Source organism: Oryx dammah, unplaced genomic scaffold (genome assembly GCF_014754425.2).
Source record: "Oryx dammah isolate SB20612 unplaced genomic scaffold, SCBI_Odam_1.1 HiC_scaffold_11050, whole genome shotgun sequence".
In the NCBI taxonomy this organism is placed as follows: domain Eukaryota; kingdom Metazoa; phylum Chordata; class Mammalia; order Artiodactyla; family Bovidae; genus Oryx; species Oryx dammah.
This window is the reverse complement of record NW_024080444.1, coordinates 860189-878593: the sequence shown is the minus strand read 5'-3', so window position 1 is coordinate 878593 and position 18405 is coordinate 860189. Positions and strand designations below refer to the sequence as shown.

Sequence of the window (18405 nt, the reverse complement as noted above, 5' to 3'; positions counted from 1 at the left end):
ATGAAACCTCCATCCATGGCTGTCTGAGGAGGCCTTACAAAGAGCTGTAAAAAGAAGAGAGGTGAAAAGCAAAGATAAAAAGGAAAGATATACCCATTTGAATGCAGAGTTCCAAATAATAGCAAGGAGAGATAAAAAAGCCTTCCTCAGTGATCAATGCAAAGAAATAGAGGAAAATAATAAATGGGAAAGACTAGAGATCTCTTCAAGAAAATGAGAGATACCAAGGGAACATTTCATGCAAAGATGGGCTCAATAAAGGACAGAAATGGACCTAACAGAAGCTGAAGATATTAAGAAGAGGTGGCAAGAATACACAGAAGAACTGTACAAAAAAAGAGCTTCACGACCCAGATAATCACAATGGTGTGATCACTCACCTAGAGCCAGACATCCTGGAATGTGAAGTCAAGTGGGCCTTAGGAAGCATCACTAAGAACAAAGCTAGTGGAGATGATGGAATTACAGTTGCGCTATTTCAAATCCTGAAAGATGATGCTGTGAAAGTGCTGCACTCAATACACCAGCAAATTTGGAAAACTCAGCAGTGGCCACAGGACTGGAAAAGGTCAGTTTTCATTCCAATCCCAAAGAAAGGCAATGCCAAAGAATGCTCAAACTACCGCACAATTGCACTCATCTCACACGCTAGTAAAGTAATGCTCAAAATTCTCCAAGCCAGGCTTCAGTAATACGTGAACCGTGAACTTCCAGATGTTCAAGCTGGTTTTAGAAAAGGCAGAGGAACCAGAGATCAAATTGGAACATCCACTGGATCATGGAAAAAGCAAGAGAGTTCCAGCAAAACATCTATTTCTGCTTTATTGACTATGCCAAAGCCTTTGACTGTGTGGATCACAAAAAACAGTGGAAAATTCTGAAAGAGATGGGATACCAGACCACCTGACCTGCCTCTTGAGAAATCTGTATGTAGGTCAGGAAGCAACAGTTAGAACTGGACATGGAATAACAGACTGGTTCCAAATAGGAAAAAGAGTACCTCAAGGCTGTATATTGTCACTGTGCGTATTTAACTTATATGCAGAGTGCATCATGAGAGACGCTGGGCTGGATGAAGCACAAGCTGGAATCAAGATTGCTGGGAGAAATATCAATAACCTCAGATATGCAGATGACACCACCTTTATGGCAGAAAGTGAAGAGGAACTAAAAAGCCTCTTGATGAAAGTGAAAGAGGAGAGTGAAATTTGGCTTAAAGGTCAGTTCAGTTCAGTTCAGTCGCTCACTTGTGTCTGACTCTTTGCGCTGCAGCATGCCAGGCCTCCCTGTCCATCACCAACTGCCTGAGTCTACCCAAACCCATGTCCATTGAGTCGGTGATACCATCCAACCATCTCATCCTCTGTCATCTCCTGCTTCTCCTGCCTCCAACCCCTCCCAGCATCAGTGTCTTTTCAGATGATTCAGCTCTTTGCATCAGGTGGCCAAAGTATTGGAGTTTCAGTTTCAACATCAGTCCTTCCAATGAACAGCAAGGACTGATCTCCTTTAGGATAGACTGGTTGGATCTCCTTGCAGTCCAAGGGACTCTCAAGAGTCTTCTCCAACATCACAGTTCAAAAGCATCAATTCTTTTGGCACTCAGCTTTCTTATTGTCCAGCTCTCACATCCATACATGACTCATGGAAAAACCATAGCCTTGACTAGGTGGACCATTGTTGACAAAGTAATGTCTCTGCTTTTGAATATGCTGTCTAGGTTGGTCATAACTTTCCTTCCAAGGAGTAAGCATCTTTTAATTTCATGGCTGCAATCACCATCTGCAGTGATTTTGGAGGCCAAAAACATAAAGTCTGACACTGTTTCCACTGTTTCTGCATCTATTTGCCATGAAGTGATGGGACCTGATGCCATGATCTTAGTTTTCTGAATGAGCTTTAAGCCAACTTTTTCACTCACCTCTTTCACTTTCATCAAGAGGCTTTTTCCTCCTCACTTTCTGCCATAAGGGTGGTGTCATCTGCATATCTGAGGTTATTGATATTTCTCCTGGCAATCTTGATTCCAGCTTGTGTTTCTTCCAGGCCAGCATTTCTCATGATGTACTCTGCATATAAATTAAATAAGCAGGGTGACAATCTACAGCCTTGACGTACTCCTTTTCCTATTTCGAACCAGTTTGTTGTTCCATGTCCAATTCTAACTGTTGCTTCCTGACCTGCATAGAAGTTTCTCAAGAGGCAGGTCAGGTGGTCTGGTATTCCCATCTTTTTCAGAATTTTCCACTGTTTATTGTGATCCACACTGTCAAAGGCTTTGGCATAGTCAATAAAGCAGAAATAGATGTTTTTCTGGAGCTCTCTTGCTTGTTTGATGATCCAGTGGATGTTGGCAATTTGATCTCTGGTTCCTCTGCTTTTTTTAAAACCAGCTTGAACATTTGGAAGTTCATGGTTCATGTATTGCTGAAGCCTGGCTTGGAGAATTTTGAGCATTACTTTACTAGCGTGTGAGATGAGTGCAATTGTGCGGTAGTTTGAGCATTCTTTGGCATTACCTTTCTTAGGAATTGGCATGAAAACTGACCTTTTCCAGTCCTATGGCCACTGCTGAATTTTCCAAATTTGCTGGCGTATTGAGTGCAGCACTCTCACAGCATCATCTTTCAGGATTTCAAATAGCACAACTGTAATTCCATCATCTCCACTAGCTTTGTTCTTAGTGATGCTTCCTAAGGCCCACTTGAGTTCATATTCCAGTATGTCTGGCTCTAGGTGAGTGTGATTGATCACACCATGATTATTTGGGTCATGAAGATCTGTTTTGTACAGTTCTGTGTATTCTTGCCACCTTTTCTTAACATCTTCTGCTTCTGTTAGGTCCATACCATTTCTATCCTTTATTGAGCCCATCTTTGCTGAAATGTTCCCTTGGTATTTCTCATTTTCTTGAAGAGATCTCTAGTCTTTCCCATTCTATTTTTTCCCTATTTTTCTTTGCATTGATCACTGAGGAAGACTTTCTTATCTCTCCTTGCTTTTCTTTGGAACGCTGCATTCAAATGGGTATATCTTTCCTTTCGCTTCTGTTCTTGTCACAGCTATTTGTAAGGCCTCCTCAGACAGCCATTTTACATTTCTTTTTCTTGAGGATGGTCTTAATCCCTGTCTCCTGTACAGTGTCACGAACCTCCGTTCATAGTTCATCAGGCACCCTGTCTATCAGATCTAGTCCCTTAAATCTATTTTTCACTTCCACTGTATAGTAATAAGGGATTTTATTTATGTCATACCTGAGTGGTCTAGTGGTTTTCCCCATTTCTTCAATTTAAGTCTGAATCTGGCAATAAGGAGTTCATGATCTGAGCCACAGTCAGCTCCTGGTCTTGTTTTTGCTGACTGTATAGAGCTTCTCCATCTTTGGCTGCAAAGAATATAATGAGTCTGATTTTAGTGTTGACCATCTAGTGATGTCCATGTGTAGAGTCTTCTCTTGTGTTGTTGGAAGAGGGTATTTGGTCTGACCAGTGCATTCTCTTGGCAGAACTCAACTAGCCCTAGCCCTGCCTGCTTCATTTTGTACTCTAACGCTAAATTTGCCCGTTACTCCAGGTGTTTCTTGACTTCCTACTTTTGCGTTCCAGTCCCTCATAATGAAAAGGACATCTTTTTTGGGTGTTACTTCTAGAAGGTCTTGTAGGTCTTCATAGAACCGATCAGCTTCAGCTTTTTCAGCATTCCAGGTCGGGGCATAGACTTGGATTACTGTGATATTGAATGGTTTGCCTTGGGAACGAACAGAGATCATTCTGTCGTTTTTGAGATTGCATCCAAGTACTGCATTTCAGACTCTTTTGTTGACCATGATGGCTACTCCATTTCTTCTAAGGGATTCCTGCCCACAGTAGTAGATATAATGGTCATCTGAGTTAAATTCACCCATTCCAGTCCATCTTAGTTCACTGATTCCTAGAATGTTGATGTTCACTCTTGCCATCTCCTGTTTGACCACTTCCAATTTGCCTTGATTCATGGACCTAACATTGCAGGTTCCTATGCAGTATTGCTCTGTACAGCATCGAACCTTGCTTGTATCACCAGTCCCATCCACAACTGGGTGGTGTTTTTGCTTTGGCTCCATCTCTTCATTCTTTCTGGAGTTATTTCTCCACTGATCTCCACTAGCATATTGGGTACCTTCTGGCCTGGGGAGTTCATCTTTCAGTGTCCTATCATTTTGCCTTTCATACTGCGCATGGGGTTCTCAAGGCAAGAATACTGAGGGTGGTTTGCCATTCCCTTCTCTAGTAGACCACATCTGTCAGACCTCTCCACATTCAGAAAACTAAGATCATGGCATCAGGTCCCATCACTTCATGGCAAATAGATGCAGAAACAGTGGAAACAGTTACAGACTTTATTTTTTTGGGCTCCAAAATCACTGCAGATGGAGACTACGATCATGAAATTAAAAGACGCTTACTCCTTGGAAGTAAAGTTATGACCAACCTCGATAGCATATTCAAAAGTAGAGACATTGCTTTGCCAACAAAGGTCCATCTAGTCAAGGCTATGGTTTTTCCAGTGGTCATGTATGGATATGAGAGTTGGAGTATATGAAAGGTGAGTGCTGAGGAATTCATGCTTTGGAACTGTGGTGTTGGAGAAAACTCTTGAGAGTCCCTGGGACTGCAAGGAGATCCAACCAGTCCATCCTAAAGGAGATCAGTCCTGGGTGTTCATTGGAAGGACTGATGTTGAAGCTGAAACTCCAATCCTTTGGCCACCTGATGTGAAGTGCTGACTCCCTGGAAAAGACCCTGATGCTGGGAAAGATTGAAGGTGGGAGGAGAAGGGGACGACAGAGGATGAGATGGTTGGGTGGCATCACCTACTCAATGGACATGAGTTTGAGTAATTTCCAGGGGTTGGTGATGGACAGGGAGGCATGGCGTCCTGCAGTCTATGGAGTCACAAAGAGTTGGACACAACTGAGCGACTGAACTGAACTGAGTGTTAAACATATGGGGTTATGGGTGGCCAGGGGCGGCTTGTTCAATGACAAGAAATCTTTAAAAGGCAGTCACTTATTGGCAAGATATTTCCTGACTTTAAGGACAAAGCATCTATGGACCCAATCCAGAAAACGTATTCTTGTTGTTTAGGCCTTCTTGTCCCTTGTATAGCCAAGGGACGTTCAGCTCAGGGGTTAGCAGCTTTATAGAAAAGGGCAGAACTGATCATAAATCCAACTTCATTTGCACAGAACAATAGAGTTAGTCTATTTCTTCCTGCCTTGAACCCTATATGCTTGCTTCTCTTCCTTATGAATAAATGTCATTGGTTATTTTTTCTAGAATGAGGCATTTTGGTCTGCATTAAAAACCTGTTCAGGCAGATATCCTTTCTCCTCAGTGATTTTCTTGTTTTTAAATTGAATTATAGTTGATTTACAACGTTGTGCTAATTTCTTCTGTACAACAAAGTAACTTAAAATGATTTAAAAGTGATTTTAAAAACATATATACATTTTAAAAAATATTCTTTTCCATATGGTTTATCCTAGCAGATTGAATATATTAGTAGTTTCTTGTGCTATATAATAGAAGGTTGTTTATCCATTCTAAATGCAATAGTTTCTGTCTAGCAACCCCAGACTCCCAGTCCATCTTCATCTTCCCGCCTCCTCCTTAGCAACAAGTCTGTTCTCTGTGTCTGTGAGTCTGTTTCTGTATTGTAGACAGGTTCATTTGTGCCATGTCTTAGTCCTCAGTGATCTTCTTAAAGGAATCTGGGAACTTATCTGCTGCCTCTCAGTTGTCAGAAGTTGCTTTTCCTGTTATCTTTGCATTTTTTAAAGCGAAACCTCTTTTTAAAATTATCAAACCATTGTTTGCTGGCATTAAACTCTCCAGCTTTAGGTCCTTCACCTTCCTTTTGCTTTAAGTAGTCATACAGTGACTTTGCTTTTTTCCTAATCATGTTAGAGTCTATAGGTATGGCTTTCTTAGAGCAATGCTGCACCCACCTAAAAGCTGCCTTTTCAGTATAAGATAAAAAAGATATATCGCCAGAAGTGCAAAGTTTTCACACCTGCTCTTGTAGCTGTGGCCATGGCATCACTGATTTCTTTTTCTTTTATAATGGTCCCTACACTAGATTCATTTATCTTGAAATGGCAGGCAGTCACAGCTATAGACCTGAAGCTATGGTACCGATCAGGCAGTTCAACTTTTTCTTGTTATGTCATGATTTTTCTTTGCTTCTAGGGAGTACTTCCAACATCAGTTGTGATACTTTATATGGGTCCCGTGGTGTTATTCAGGGTTTACAGTATTGCACTAAACAGTGAAAAAAGTGAGAACTGAGAGAGAGAGAGAGATTGATCAATCACTTTTTGTTGCAATATGAAACTTACTGGAAAGATGAATTGCTCATGTGGAGATGACTAGCATTATGCCCATTTTAAGCAGATACTTGTAACATTTGAGCTCACTTGAGCAAAGCAACAGGAGGTGGATACAAAATTATTACAGTCATACACTATGATTACAGTTAATCTTATGGAGTTATAACATTGCATCTTTATGTTTACATTTCTTTGGAATGTGAGGCCATGTACAGTCTGTATGTGCATAAGTTTTGATAAATTTTAATTTTTAATAATAGATTTATGTATATTTTATAGTGGTAAATGATAAAATGGACTAGAACCTACATCTTTTTATGCATTCTTGACATACCTAACTTAAAATTTTTAAAAACTATTTCTAGGCTATGCAATTTGTGAGGTTTTTCAAATTGTCACAAATCTCCAAAAAATTATCCAAAGTATTTATTGAAAAAAATTATGTAGAAGTGGACCGATGCAGTTCAAACAGATACCCAAATTGTTCCAGAGCCAACTGTATATATATTATATACACACATGCATCTGTCTGCTATATACCATATTTTTTTAATCTGTTTATCCACTGTTGGACATTAAGGTTATTTCCATGTCTTGGCTGTTATATTAACACTATTGATTTTCAAGGCCATCAGGAGTTGGAGGAAGGGAGTGTGGAATTGGGGCAAATTTAAATGCCTCAAAACTTGCTGTTCTTACTGAGATTCAGATGATTTTTTATAGATAAAATGCTTGTTAGGTAAATTGTAAGCCTTTGGTTAATTTCTAGTTATGAAAAAATTTGATCTTGATAGATCAAGATGGAGTGTTGGCTCAGTAGTTGTGACGCAGGAGCTTAGTTGCTCCGCAGCGTGTGGAATCTTCCCAGACTAGGGATTGAACCCATGTCTCCTGCACTGGCAGGTAGATTCTTACCCACTGTACCACCAAGGAAGTCCTTGCCAGTGTTCTTGTAGCTGTAATGGAGGAAAGAATTTTTGGTGGTTCTTACTCTGCCTTTCTGGAACTATTTATGTTTTCTGAAGATATTCTGAAGTTTTCTTCTCTTTGTATATATTCCTCTCAGGGAATGTTTTTTGTCCTCCCTGTTTGATTTAGAACTCATCTTTTATGTTGGGGAATTTTTAAAATATCACGTTTTCTTGTGTTTAAGAGTGAGGGACTAAAAAACTTATTGGAAGCTTTTCAGTATTAGCTTCTTCAACCATGATCTTTGCTGTAGGATTATCTGGTGGATATTTGAAACAGATAAAACCCTCCTACCTTCCCCAACTAACGAAGATGAAGGAAGCAGAAAACTAGATTGAATCATTGTCAAAATCCCAGGCTTATATTGCTCTATGAATAAACAGAAAGAAACAGTCAGGGAGCAAATAATTTCAGTCTTCTTTAAACTCTACCAGAAAATAAGAAAGATAAGTATGTTATCTTGATAACATACCAAACTAATAATCCTGACACTAAACTGACAAGGATATAAGAAAAGATAATTATAGTCAATCTCACTCATGAATATAGGTGCAAAAATATTATATAAAATTAGCCAACTGAATATAGCAAAATAGAAAAAAAGATAAAATATAAAAAGCCTTTATATAAGAAATGCCAAGTGAGTCTAACATTAGGAAACTAATCAAGGTAATTTTAATTAATGTAATCTGTTAGCTTAATTCTGTAATATAAGTTTCTTACATAATTATGTGACTAGAATGTGAATAGAATTCCTAAAAACTACACTATACTGAGGAAAACTTTTTTTTTTTTCCCAGAAAAAACTGTGTAGGTATGTTTATATCTACATCCAATAATGTATAGTAATTATCACATATTAGTGATGACAACTTCTGCATTAAAACTGTGATTTTTAGGTCAGAATTTCATCTACATCTCGAAAGACTTTTATTTGAAAGCTGTCTGTTAAGTGATATTTAATATAAGTCAAGCGTCATAAAGTAAAAGTGCTAACTGATCAGCAGTTCATTTTCCAGTTCTTTTTTATAGGATTAAATTCAAACTCACATGGAATGATGGGAATCCATTAGTGTAGTATTTGGAATGATTGTATTCTTTCTATATTATTTATCAATAAAATGGGAATCACAAGTCATCTGATAAATCCTGTGAGACTTACTGAGTATTTTAACAGCTTTCACTTGATTTAATAGTGCTTGAAATAACTGCCATCCACTATGAGATAAGTTTTCCTGGTTATAGACTTTTTTTAAATTTCAAGTTACTTGTATTACTTTGTAATTAGCTTTGTGAATTGCTCTTTATTCTTTTTAATGTATACACAGTAGTCTAAGTAGATGGTTGAAAGTTGGAGATTATGTATCTGTAAATGAAGAAGGCATGTAATTTAAGAGTGGATTTGAATTAATACTATTGACTGCTTAAACGAGAAGGTCCTAGCATGTAGAATAATAATGGTATCTGATTCTTGTGTATGCTTAACGGTCTTAAACATGCTGTCATATATGAAGGTACTCTTATGATGTAATCAGATTACATAACGGTATTCATCATACCGTTTGTTTCTGAATCCGGAGAGTCATGGTAAAAACTGTGAGTGCTTCTGTTGGTTGCAGACAGTGTTGGCACACTCTTGCTGTGGTACCCAGCTTTGTTCTTATCTATGATAGCTTAAAGAGTGAAAACGTATAAGTAGATGAACTTCTGTATATTAAGGAATTTCCATTACCTGAAGAAAATAATTCTTAAGAGTTCATATGAATATAAATTATAAATTATACGTGAGGGAATGTGAAGAGAAGGAATTTAAATTTTGTTCTTCACTCTTTGATTGTGGACTATGCTGCCGGGTCCTTTCCAAACTTAGACTCTTTTATAGAGAATTATATTTGGCGCTTGCAACATTCTCACTCAGACTCTGATGACAACTTTTGAGTGGCTGGGAATATGTGGAAACATGTATATTTGTGTGTAATCTATGTGTGTATGTTCCCGAATAAGATGATGCTGGTGAGGGAAAAATGGTAAACAGGACTTTGTCAAAGACCTTAAGTGAGAATGATGAATCTAGATTACTTACTGTGGAAATACCTTTGATATGTGTGTTAACTTTATATTTGAATTTCCATAAAATTAAACTGATTTCTGAGTTTAGGTGGAAAAGAAGATTGAGAGATTTAAATAGAACTACTTGATGCTATTTTTTTTTGGTAGTACAGCAAAGATTTAAAATCTTGAAAACTGAAGAGAAAATGAAATACAGCCATCTAGTGGTTGCAACTTTAAAAACTGTAAGCATAGAAAGTATGAACTCACATAAAAATCTCTCAAGGGTCATTATTAGGTAGTCAAGCTAATCATTCCTTATCACACAAAGGAGAAATATACATTTGTTTTACTAAATATTTAAATAAAAATTTAATGAGAAGGAAAAACCTAGTATATGACAGTTGAACTTTATGTAAATATTCTCAGAGGTCAGTTGAACTAGCAAACATTATAGTAAGCTATATATATTTTCAGTTGTAACGTGTATTAATTATAAAGCTCCAGTAGTGCTTTTAAAATACATGTATATTCTGAAACATCACTGAATAATATCTAGACCTCTCTTGCTTATATAAATGAACCTATTATGATGGTTGAAGTACAGGTTTAGTCGCTCATTAAATTTTAGTCATTGTTGGCTTATAAACTTTAATGATGCAGAAATGAACTATTTTCTAGGAGCAAGATAATGCAGTACAAAATATGCACAAGAAAGTAGAAAAATTAGAAGCTGAACACACGGAGTGCTCTGACCTTTTACGGCGACAAACAAGTGAACTTGAATTTAGTACTCAACGAGAGGAACGTCTTAGAAAAGAGTTTGAGGTATATTTTTTCATTTTTTTTAATAGCATATATATATTGTCCAGTAGGTAATTTAAGGTCAAAGAAAGTTTTTCTCTGCAATAAAACAAAATTTTTACATTTATTTATATTGAATATTGGCTTCCTTAAAAACTTTTGTATCTGAGTACGTTTTATTTTGCTCCTAATTAAAAAATACTCATTTAAAACAATTAATTGTCCTGAAAAATTTGGAAAGTTTGAAGGTAACTGTTAACATTACAGGGTTGGGGAAGCAATACAGGAAAAGATTTTGTATACCTAATATTAAATTCTAATTTTGAGTGTTTGAATCCTGTGTAGCTGCTTAGTTTTGTGAAATGTTTTTCAAGTTAGACATTAGATGGGAGAGAAGCATTAATTTAAGAATAAAAAAATGTGATTTTTATGGGTAAATGATACTGATAACTCCTTTAATCTTGAGAGATATCTAACTTATTTGTTAATTTTAAAAAAGGATTTTCTTTTTCTTTGTGGGAAATTATTTCAAAAATAAAGCACTCTTAAACATAATTTATAATTCTTATAAGGTAAAGAGTATTTAATGATAAAATGCTGAAGGTACTCTTGTTAAACTCACTTCTGTCATTTAACATTGTGCCAAGAATTTTAGCCAAAAATATATAAAAGTAAGAACAACAAGAATTATAGTTTTTGGAAAGAAAGAGGTATGATTCTTATTATTTTTAGATAATATGGTAATAACCCTAAATGGTCAAGAAAATCAACTTTGAAATTATTGACGCCAGTAAGAACATTCAATAAGAAGGTCAAGAAGAAAATAATATGTAACAATTATGTTTATATCTTATATACCAGCAATATTCAGAGAATAAGATACTAAAAATGTTTCTGTTACCACAGTGACAAAATAGAAATACAGCTAACAACAAGTACATTAAAAATTATGAATTATAACTGAGAGTCTTAAGAGAAAATGGTGAAACATTTTGGAAACACTTGACAGTGTATAGATATGAATGCTCCCTAAATTCTATTATGGGTTAAAGCAGTTCCAATAAAAAAATTCAGTGGAGGGCTTCCCTGTTGGCTTAGTGGTAAAGAATCTTCCTACCAATGCAGGAGACATAGGAATAGAAAGTAGAAAGGCCACGAGATGTGAATGTGCTTGAAAAGTATGAGAAACAGCAAGTAGGCCATTGTGGTTGACATGTATTGAACTCTAGAGAGGAGATTAGTAGGGTATATTGAATGGTACGTAGATGTTATAGAGTCTCGAAGGTCTTTTGGAATTTTGTAAGAACTTTGGCTTTCTTTCTGAGATATAAAGACATTGGGCAGTTTTGAGGAGAGGAGTGACGTGTCGCCTCTGATTTGTCTGTATACTCTTTGGAAGACAGATTGTAAGAGGCCACTTAGAAAACTATTAAAATAATTAGAGATTGTGGTGTTTTAGACCAAAGAAGAAGGAGAAGGCAATGACAACCCACTCCAGTACTCTTGCCTGGAGAATCCCAGGGACGGCTTAGCCTGGTGGGCACAGAGTCGGACACGACTGAAGTGACTTAGTAGCAGCAGCAGCAGTGGGAGAGGAGGTGGTCAGATTTTGTATGTGTTTTTAGAAGATAGAACCAGTAGGGTTTGCAGACTCACTGGACCTGGCTTGTGAGAGAAAAAGAAAGGGAATAAAGAATAATGCCAAAGATTTTGGCTTGAGCCTTTGGGGAATGGTGCTGCTGTTTACTCAGTGTGGGCAAGAAAGCAAGTGGAGTAAATTTGAGAAAGGCGAGGAGTTTGGTTTTAGATAATGTTAAAATTGGCATGCCCATTAGACATCCAGTTGGAGATGCTGAGTAGCACTCAAATACAAGTATTGGTCTTGGGGAAACCTGACTGTAGAGCAAGGAGATGTGCTGAATCTTTCATTGGCAACTGGGGAAATATTACAGTCTATAGGTGTTTTCTGTTTCTTGAGTTCTACAAGGAGTGATCTGCCAGTTTCCTCTTTGGTGGTTATTAAATGGAAGAAAGAAATGAAGGAAAAATCTGTGTATCATTCTCTTCAGTGTACAGAATTTCCCCTGGTTTCACTCTTGTGTACTAGCTCTCCTGCTCCTGATCTGCCCACCTCATGTCTCTCCACGCCCAACCTGGGTTCAGACTGACAGTTTCCAGGTAATAAACGTCCAGTTTGTGAGTCTGTGTAGTGGTTAGAGAGGTGTAGTTGTAGGGCTAGTTAAGGCGGGGAGGTGGATGCCTGGAGGTCAAATTTTTATACTGATGATACTAAAAACTTTATTGAGATAATTTTCATGCTACAAATTCACCCATTTATAGTGTACAGTTCAGTGGGCTTTACTATATTCACAGAGCTGTACAACTATCACAACAATTTATTTGAGTGTGTTTTCATCACGTCAGTAAGAAACTCCACACCCAAGATCGAGCACTCTCCACTTCCCTATCCTCTCATCCTAAAAAGACATTAATCTACTTCTGTTTCTATGTATTTGTCTGTTCTCATTCTCCTCTTCCCCCAGCTTCTCATCCTAAAAGGACATTAATCTACCTCTGGTTCTGTAGCCTGTTCTGGACATTTCATATTAACAGCATCATGTGATATGTGGTCTTCTGTACGTTTTTCCAGTTAGCATGATGTTGTTAGGATTCATCCATGTTGTGTTGCGTATCAGCACTTTATTCCTCTCTATTACGATATGGGTATAAGATCACATTTTGTGTATCCTTTCATCAGGAGATAGACACGCACGTTGTTTTCACTTTTTGGCTATTATGGATAATGCCTCTATGGACATTTATGTACAGTGTTTTGTGTGGACGTGTCTTTGGTTTCACTTTGGAGTGGAACTGCTGGGTGACACAATAGCACTATTTTTAACTTTTGGGGATGCTGTCAGACTGTTTTACACAGTGATAGTCCTGTTTTTCATTTCCACCAGTGATGTATGAGGGTTCCAGTGTCTTCAGATGCTCACCAACACTTGCTATTATCATTATTTCCAACTGTAGCCACTTTAGCGGATGTATAATGGTATCTTGTGGTTTTGCTTTGCATTTCTCTGATTACTAACGATGTTGAATATCATTTCATGTGCTTATTGGTCATTTGTATATCATTGGGGAAATATCTATTCAGGTCCATTATACATTAAAAATACCCCTCTCCAGTACTCTTGCCTGGAAAATCCCATGGACGGAGGAGCCTGGTAGGCTGCAGTCCATGGGGTCGCGAAGAGTCAGACATGACTGAGCGACTTCACTTTGACTTTTCACTTTCATGCATTGGAGAAGGAAATGGCAACCTACTCCAGTATTCTTGCCTAGAGAATCCCAGGGATGGGGGAGCTTAGTGGGCTGCCGTCTATGGGGTCGCACAGAGTCAGACACGACTGAAGCGACTTAGCAGCGGCAGCAGCATACATTAAAAAAAAAAAAATTGGGGACCGGCACCAACTTCCAGCCAGTAGTGGACACCCCCCTCTCGCACTTGCAAGTAAGCCCCCCATTTTTCAGTCCAGACAGCAGAGCTCTTTCGTGCCCCGGGGCAGTGACAGGGAAACCGAAGAAAAGCAATGGCCAGCTGTGGCAGGGTTGCAGTGGGAGCATTGTCTGGGTGCCGAGGTGCCATCTCGCCCACAAAACAAACTTTTTCACCCCATCCTCATGGAGGAGCGCCGACTCCCGGTGCGCTGAAGCTGAGGGTCAGACCTATTATACATTTTTTTTTAAATTTTTTTTTCCTATTATACATTTTAATGAGTTATTTGTGCTCTGTGATTGTAAGATGTTAATAATAAGGAAAATAGGGGTATGGGTTCCTTATTATTAATGCCAAATATGAACTTGGCAAAGATAAATTACTCATACTCTTATTACCACATGTGGCCTTATTTTATATAAGGCTAATGAAAAAAAAATGAAAGTGAGATTATATTTTAAGTGATATTTTTAGCTTGTTTTTTGTGCTGAAAATCTTTTTTGAGGCAGAAGACTCAAAGTATAATCATATTTTATATAATCATTTTTAATATGTGTTTGTAGATGGCCTATTAGAAAAGAATTAGAACAGGGTTAAAGTTCTAAATATACTTAGAATTAAAAAAATCATTTAGAAGTCACTTTAGGCTGCTATAAAAGTCTGTGATCATCACTAAAAACATTTTAATTTCTTCTAGGTATGAAGAAGTGCTAGGTAAGAGTGATTTTTGTGGGTAAGATTCTTGATAAGTCAATTTTGACTCAATTGAGGAAATATCTAATACCTAACCTTTAGGATTTGTTTTTGGATAACTCAGAATTGATTTTTTCCTTCTAAAATGCTTACTTGCCCCAGTGTCTCATTTTTAAACTGATTAATGTTGTAAATATAAAACTGTTTTAGGCTTGTTTTACACTGAGATTTTTCTTAGCTACCCTGTGGATTCTTTAGATAATCCCAGGTCTCTGCTTTTGGAGAATTTGAAGATTTGAGGGTGTCCAAAGAGTCTATTTTTATTCTATTTTTAAGAATTTTCTAAATGGACTTTGCCAACAAAGGTCCATATAGTCAAAGCTATGGTTTTTCCAACAGTCATTTATGGATGAGAGAGTCAGACCATAAAGAAGGCTGAGTGCTGAAGATTGACACTTTTGAACTGTAGGGCTGGAGAAGACTCTTGAGAGTCCCTTGGACAGCAAGGAGATCAAATGAGTCAGTCCTAAAGGAAATCAACCCTGAATGTTCTTTGGAAGGACTGATGCTCAAGCTGAAGCTCCAAAACTTTAGACAACTGATTCAAAGAGCCAGCTTATTGGAAAAGACCCTGATGCCGGGAAAAATTGAGGGCAGGAAGAGAAAGGTGTGACAGAGGGTGAGATATTTGAATGGCATCATTGACTCAATGGACATTTTGAGCAAACTCTGGGAGATAGTGAGGGACAGGGAAGCCTGGCATGCTGCAGTCTGTGGGCTCACAAAGAGTCAGACATGACTGAGTGACTGAACAACACCACCAAAACGAACAAGTATAGTCCTTTCACTTATCTATAATTCTTCATGTTTAGAGACCTTACAGATTTTTGCTTTATATTTAAGTGAAGGTATTTTATATTGGCTGTTTGACAAGATGATGATATAATTACAGAGAAGTTAAATTTCTAGAGAGCAGTTTATGCTAGTTTTATATTCTATTACAACTGTGTGAGTGAGCACATGTGCATGGAGTCATTAAGAACTAGTAATTCTAGGTATGACACAGAGATCAAATTGCCAACATCCACTGGATCATCGAAAAAACGAGAGAGTTCCAGAAAAACATCTATTTTTGCTTTATTGACTACGCCAAAGCCTTTGACTGTGTGGATCACAACAAACTGTGGAAAATTCTTAAAGAGACGGGAATCAGACCACCTGACCTACCTCCTGAGAAATCTGTGTGCAGGTCAAGAAGCCACAGTTAGAACTGGACATGGAACAACAGACTGGTTCCACATTGAGAAAGGAGTACATCAAGGCTGTATATTGTCATCCTGTTTATTTAACTTGTATGCAGAGTACATCATGTGAAATGCCAGGCTGGATGAAGCACAAGCCTCAATCAAGATTGCTGGGAGAAACATCAATAAGCTCAGATATGCAGATGACACCACCCTTATGGCAGAAAATGAAGATGAACTAAAGAGCCTCTTGATGAAAGTAAAAGAGGAGAGTGAAAAAGCTGGCTTAAAACTCAACATTCAGAAAATGAAGATCATGGCATCTGCTCCCATCACTTCATGGCAAATTGATGGGGAAACAGTGGAAAGAGTGAGAGGCTTTATTTTTTTTGGCTCCAGAATCACTGCAGATGGTAACTGCAGCCATGAAATTAAAAGACACTTGCTCCTTGGAAGAAAAGTTATGACCAACCTAGACAGCACATTAAAAAGCAGAGATGTTACTTTTACCAACAAAAGTCCATCTAGTCAAAGCTGTGGTTTTTCCAGTAGTCATGTGTGGATGTGAGAGTTGGATTCTAAAGAAAGCTGAGCGCTGAAGAATTGATGCTTTCGAACTGTGGTGTTGAAGAAGACTCTTGAAAGTCCCTTGGACTGCAAGGAGATCAAACCAGTCAATCCTAAAGGAAATCAGACCTGAATATTCATTGGAAGGACTGATGCTGTAGCTGAAACTGCAATACTTTGGCCACCTGATGTGAAGAAACTTACTCACTGGAAAAGACCTGATGCTGAGAAAGATTGAAAGCAGAAGGAGAAGGGGAAGACAGAAGATGAGGTGGTTGGATGGCATCACCAACTCGATGGAGATGAGTTTGAGCAAGCTCTGTGAGTTGGCGATGGACAGGGAACCCTGGCTTGCTGCAGTCCATGGAGTTGCAAAGAGTTGGACACGACTGAGCGACTGAACTGAACTGAACTGAATCAGTGTTATTTTTTAAAAAGGATTAATATAAAATCAAATAATAGTAAAGAGAAAATTGTTGGAATTTTAATTTAATAGAGCACATTATTTAATGTCGGTAATAGCAAACTAAATAAGCTAATATAATAGACATTTACCCTAATAAATGATTTAAATTTTAATGAAGCTTTAGCAGTTACATTTCATGAAAAGGTGATTTTTTTTTATGTGCCTGGGCTAAAGAAGTTTATATATATGTGGCTTAATCTTCTTAACATGGATCAATGGTTTCTTAGATTAAACAAAACAAAACAAAACAAACTCCCAGTCCAATTTTCTGAATGTGGTGCTGGGTACCAGAGAACCAAGGGAAAAGTGAACTGGAAAAAGAAATATCCGTAGCTTTTATAAATCTCTTTACAACTAAGGGAGGTTTTTTTTTTTTTTTATCATGGGAAATAAGCTTAACTCAATAAGAAAAGAGAAGAGAGAAGATGCAAACCTAGTTTTGAGAGAACTGAAGAATTTCATGAAGATTATAGAGGAGAGAGAGCAGTGTTTGCAAATAAATTCTGAATTGCTCCTGTCAGTCATATTCTGTATTATGGTAAAGAAAGGTAGAGTGTAACTTTTTTCTTTATACATATACTATACTCAAGTGAAAAAGGAAAGTGGATCGCACCTTTTGTATTGTTCATGAAAAGAACCTTATATGAATCATATTTTTAAAGGCATCATGTGTTTGTAGACATGGTTTTTAAATACTTATTTGTGTTGATTACCAACTATAAATGATAAGTAATGAAATCACCTGGGTTATCTGTTGTGCTTGTAAGTATTATACATATTTGTATCTATGTTCATAATGGATTTTTAAAACTGGAAATTTTAAAGTAAAGATGATTTTAAAGATGCTAAATTAATTTATTACGCTGCTGATCAGAATCTGTGGCTCGTAAATTCTGTTCCTTCGAGATTTTGACTTTTTAAGATATCTTTTTTGATAACATGAAATACTTTGAGATCTTCAGTTTAAGGACTCCAAGTATAGCAACTAGTCTTGCTTTTCCCCACACAGGTAGTATTATACTTAATTGTTAACACACACATATATATTATTTACAACCACTAAAATATAATATATATACTTACCTTTAAAGTAACCATTATAGAATTAATCAACCCATTGGAATCATCTTCTTGAAGATGGATTATTACTATATTGGTTACTTCTAGAAGTATTCATTAATGAAAAGTATCAGGTGATAAAATCGGAAACAAAAGTTAAATAAACAACTATTTTCTGTTTATACAGCTATTGACATTCTGGGGTAAATTTTGTACACTGGTTTTTTTGGAATCAGTACTGTATAGCACACTACTGAAAAATCTCTGATGAGTGGTACTTGTGTGATATTTCCTCCCTTATTTTTTCTTGATGTCTGTTTTAATAGACTGCATGTCATATATGAAGGTTTTTCTGCTTGATTGATCCCTTTAAGTTCATATATAATCCTCCAGGCTGGGTATACTTGAGGAGGCAAGAATGTATAATAGTAGGAACTGTTTTTGCCCAGTCTCTCAGCAAATTCATTGTATGCATGTTTTCATAACTTTTGTGAAACTTTGGAGCAGGCCTGTGGAAGCCGTAGGAGCAGATGTGATGTGGGGAACAAATATGGACTGGATGTGTTTGGTTAGTTCTGCTGCTGAACTGGAATTGGCTCATGTCCTGTGTTATCATAGAATGCTGTTTTCTGTGTATGTTACCTTATTCAAAGAATGAATGCTCACTTTTCTTAAGTGGAGC

General features: G+C 37.3%; 1 protein-coding gene across 1 annotated transcript in view; it reads left to right on the top strand.

The window, feature by feature from the left end:
* LOC120860199 (coiled-coil domain-containing protein 171) overlaps positions 1–18405 on the top strand; it is a 334015-nt gene that overhangs the window by 43091 nt on the left and 272519 nt on the right. The window contains exon 7 of the mRNA XM_040235975.1: positions 10070–10216. Coding sequence (XP_040091909.1) covers positions 10070–10216 — 147 coding nt within the window. The remainder of the gene's footprint in view (positions 1–10069; positions 10217–18405) is intronic.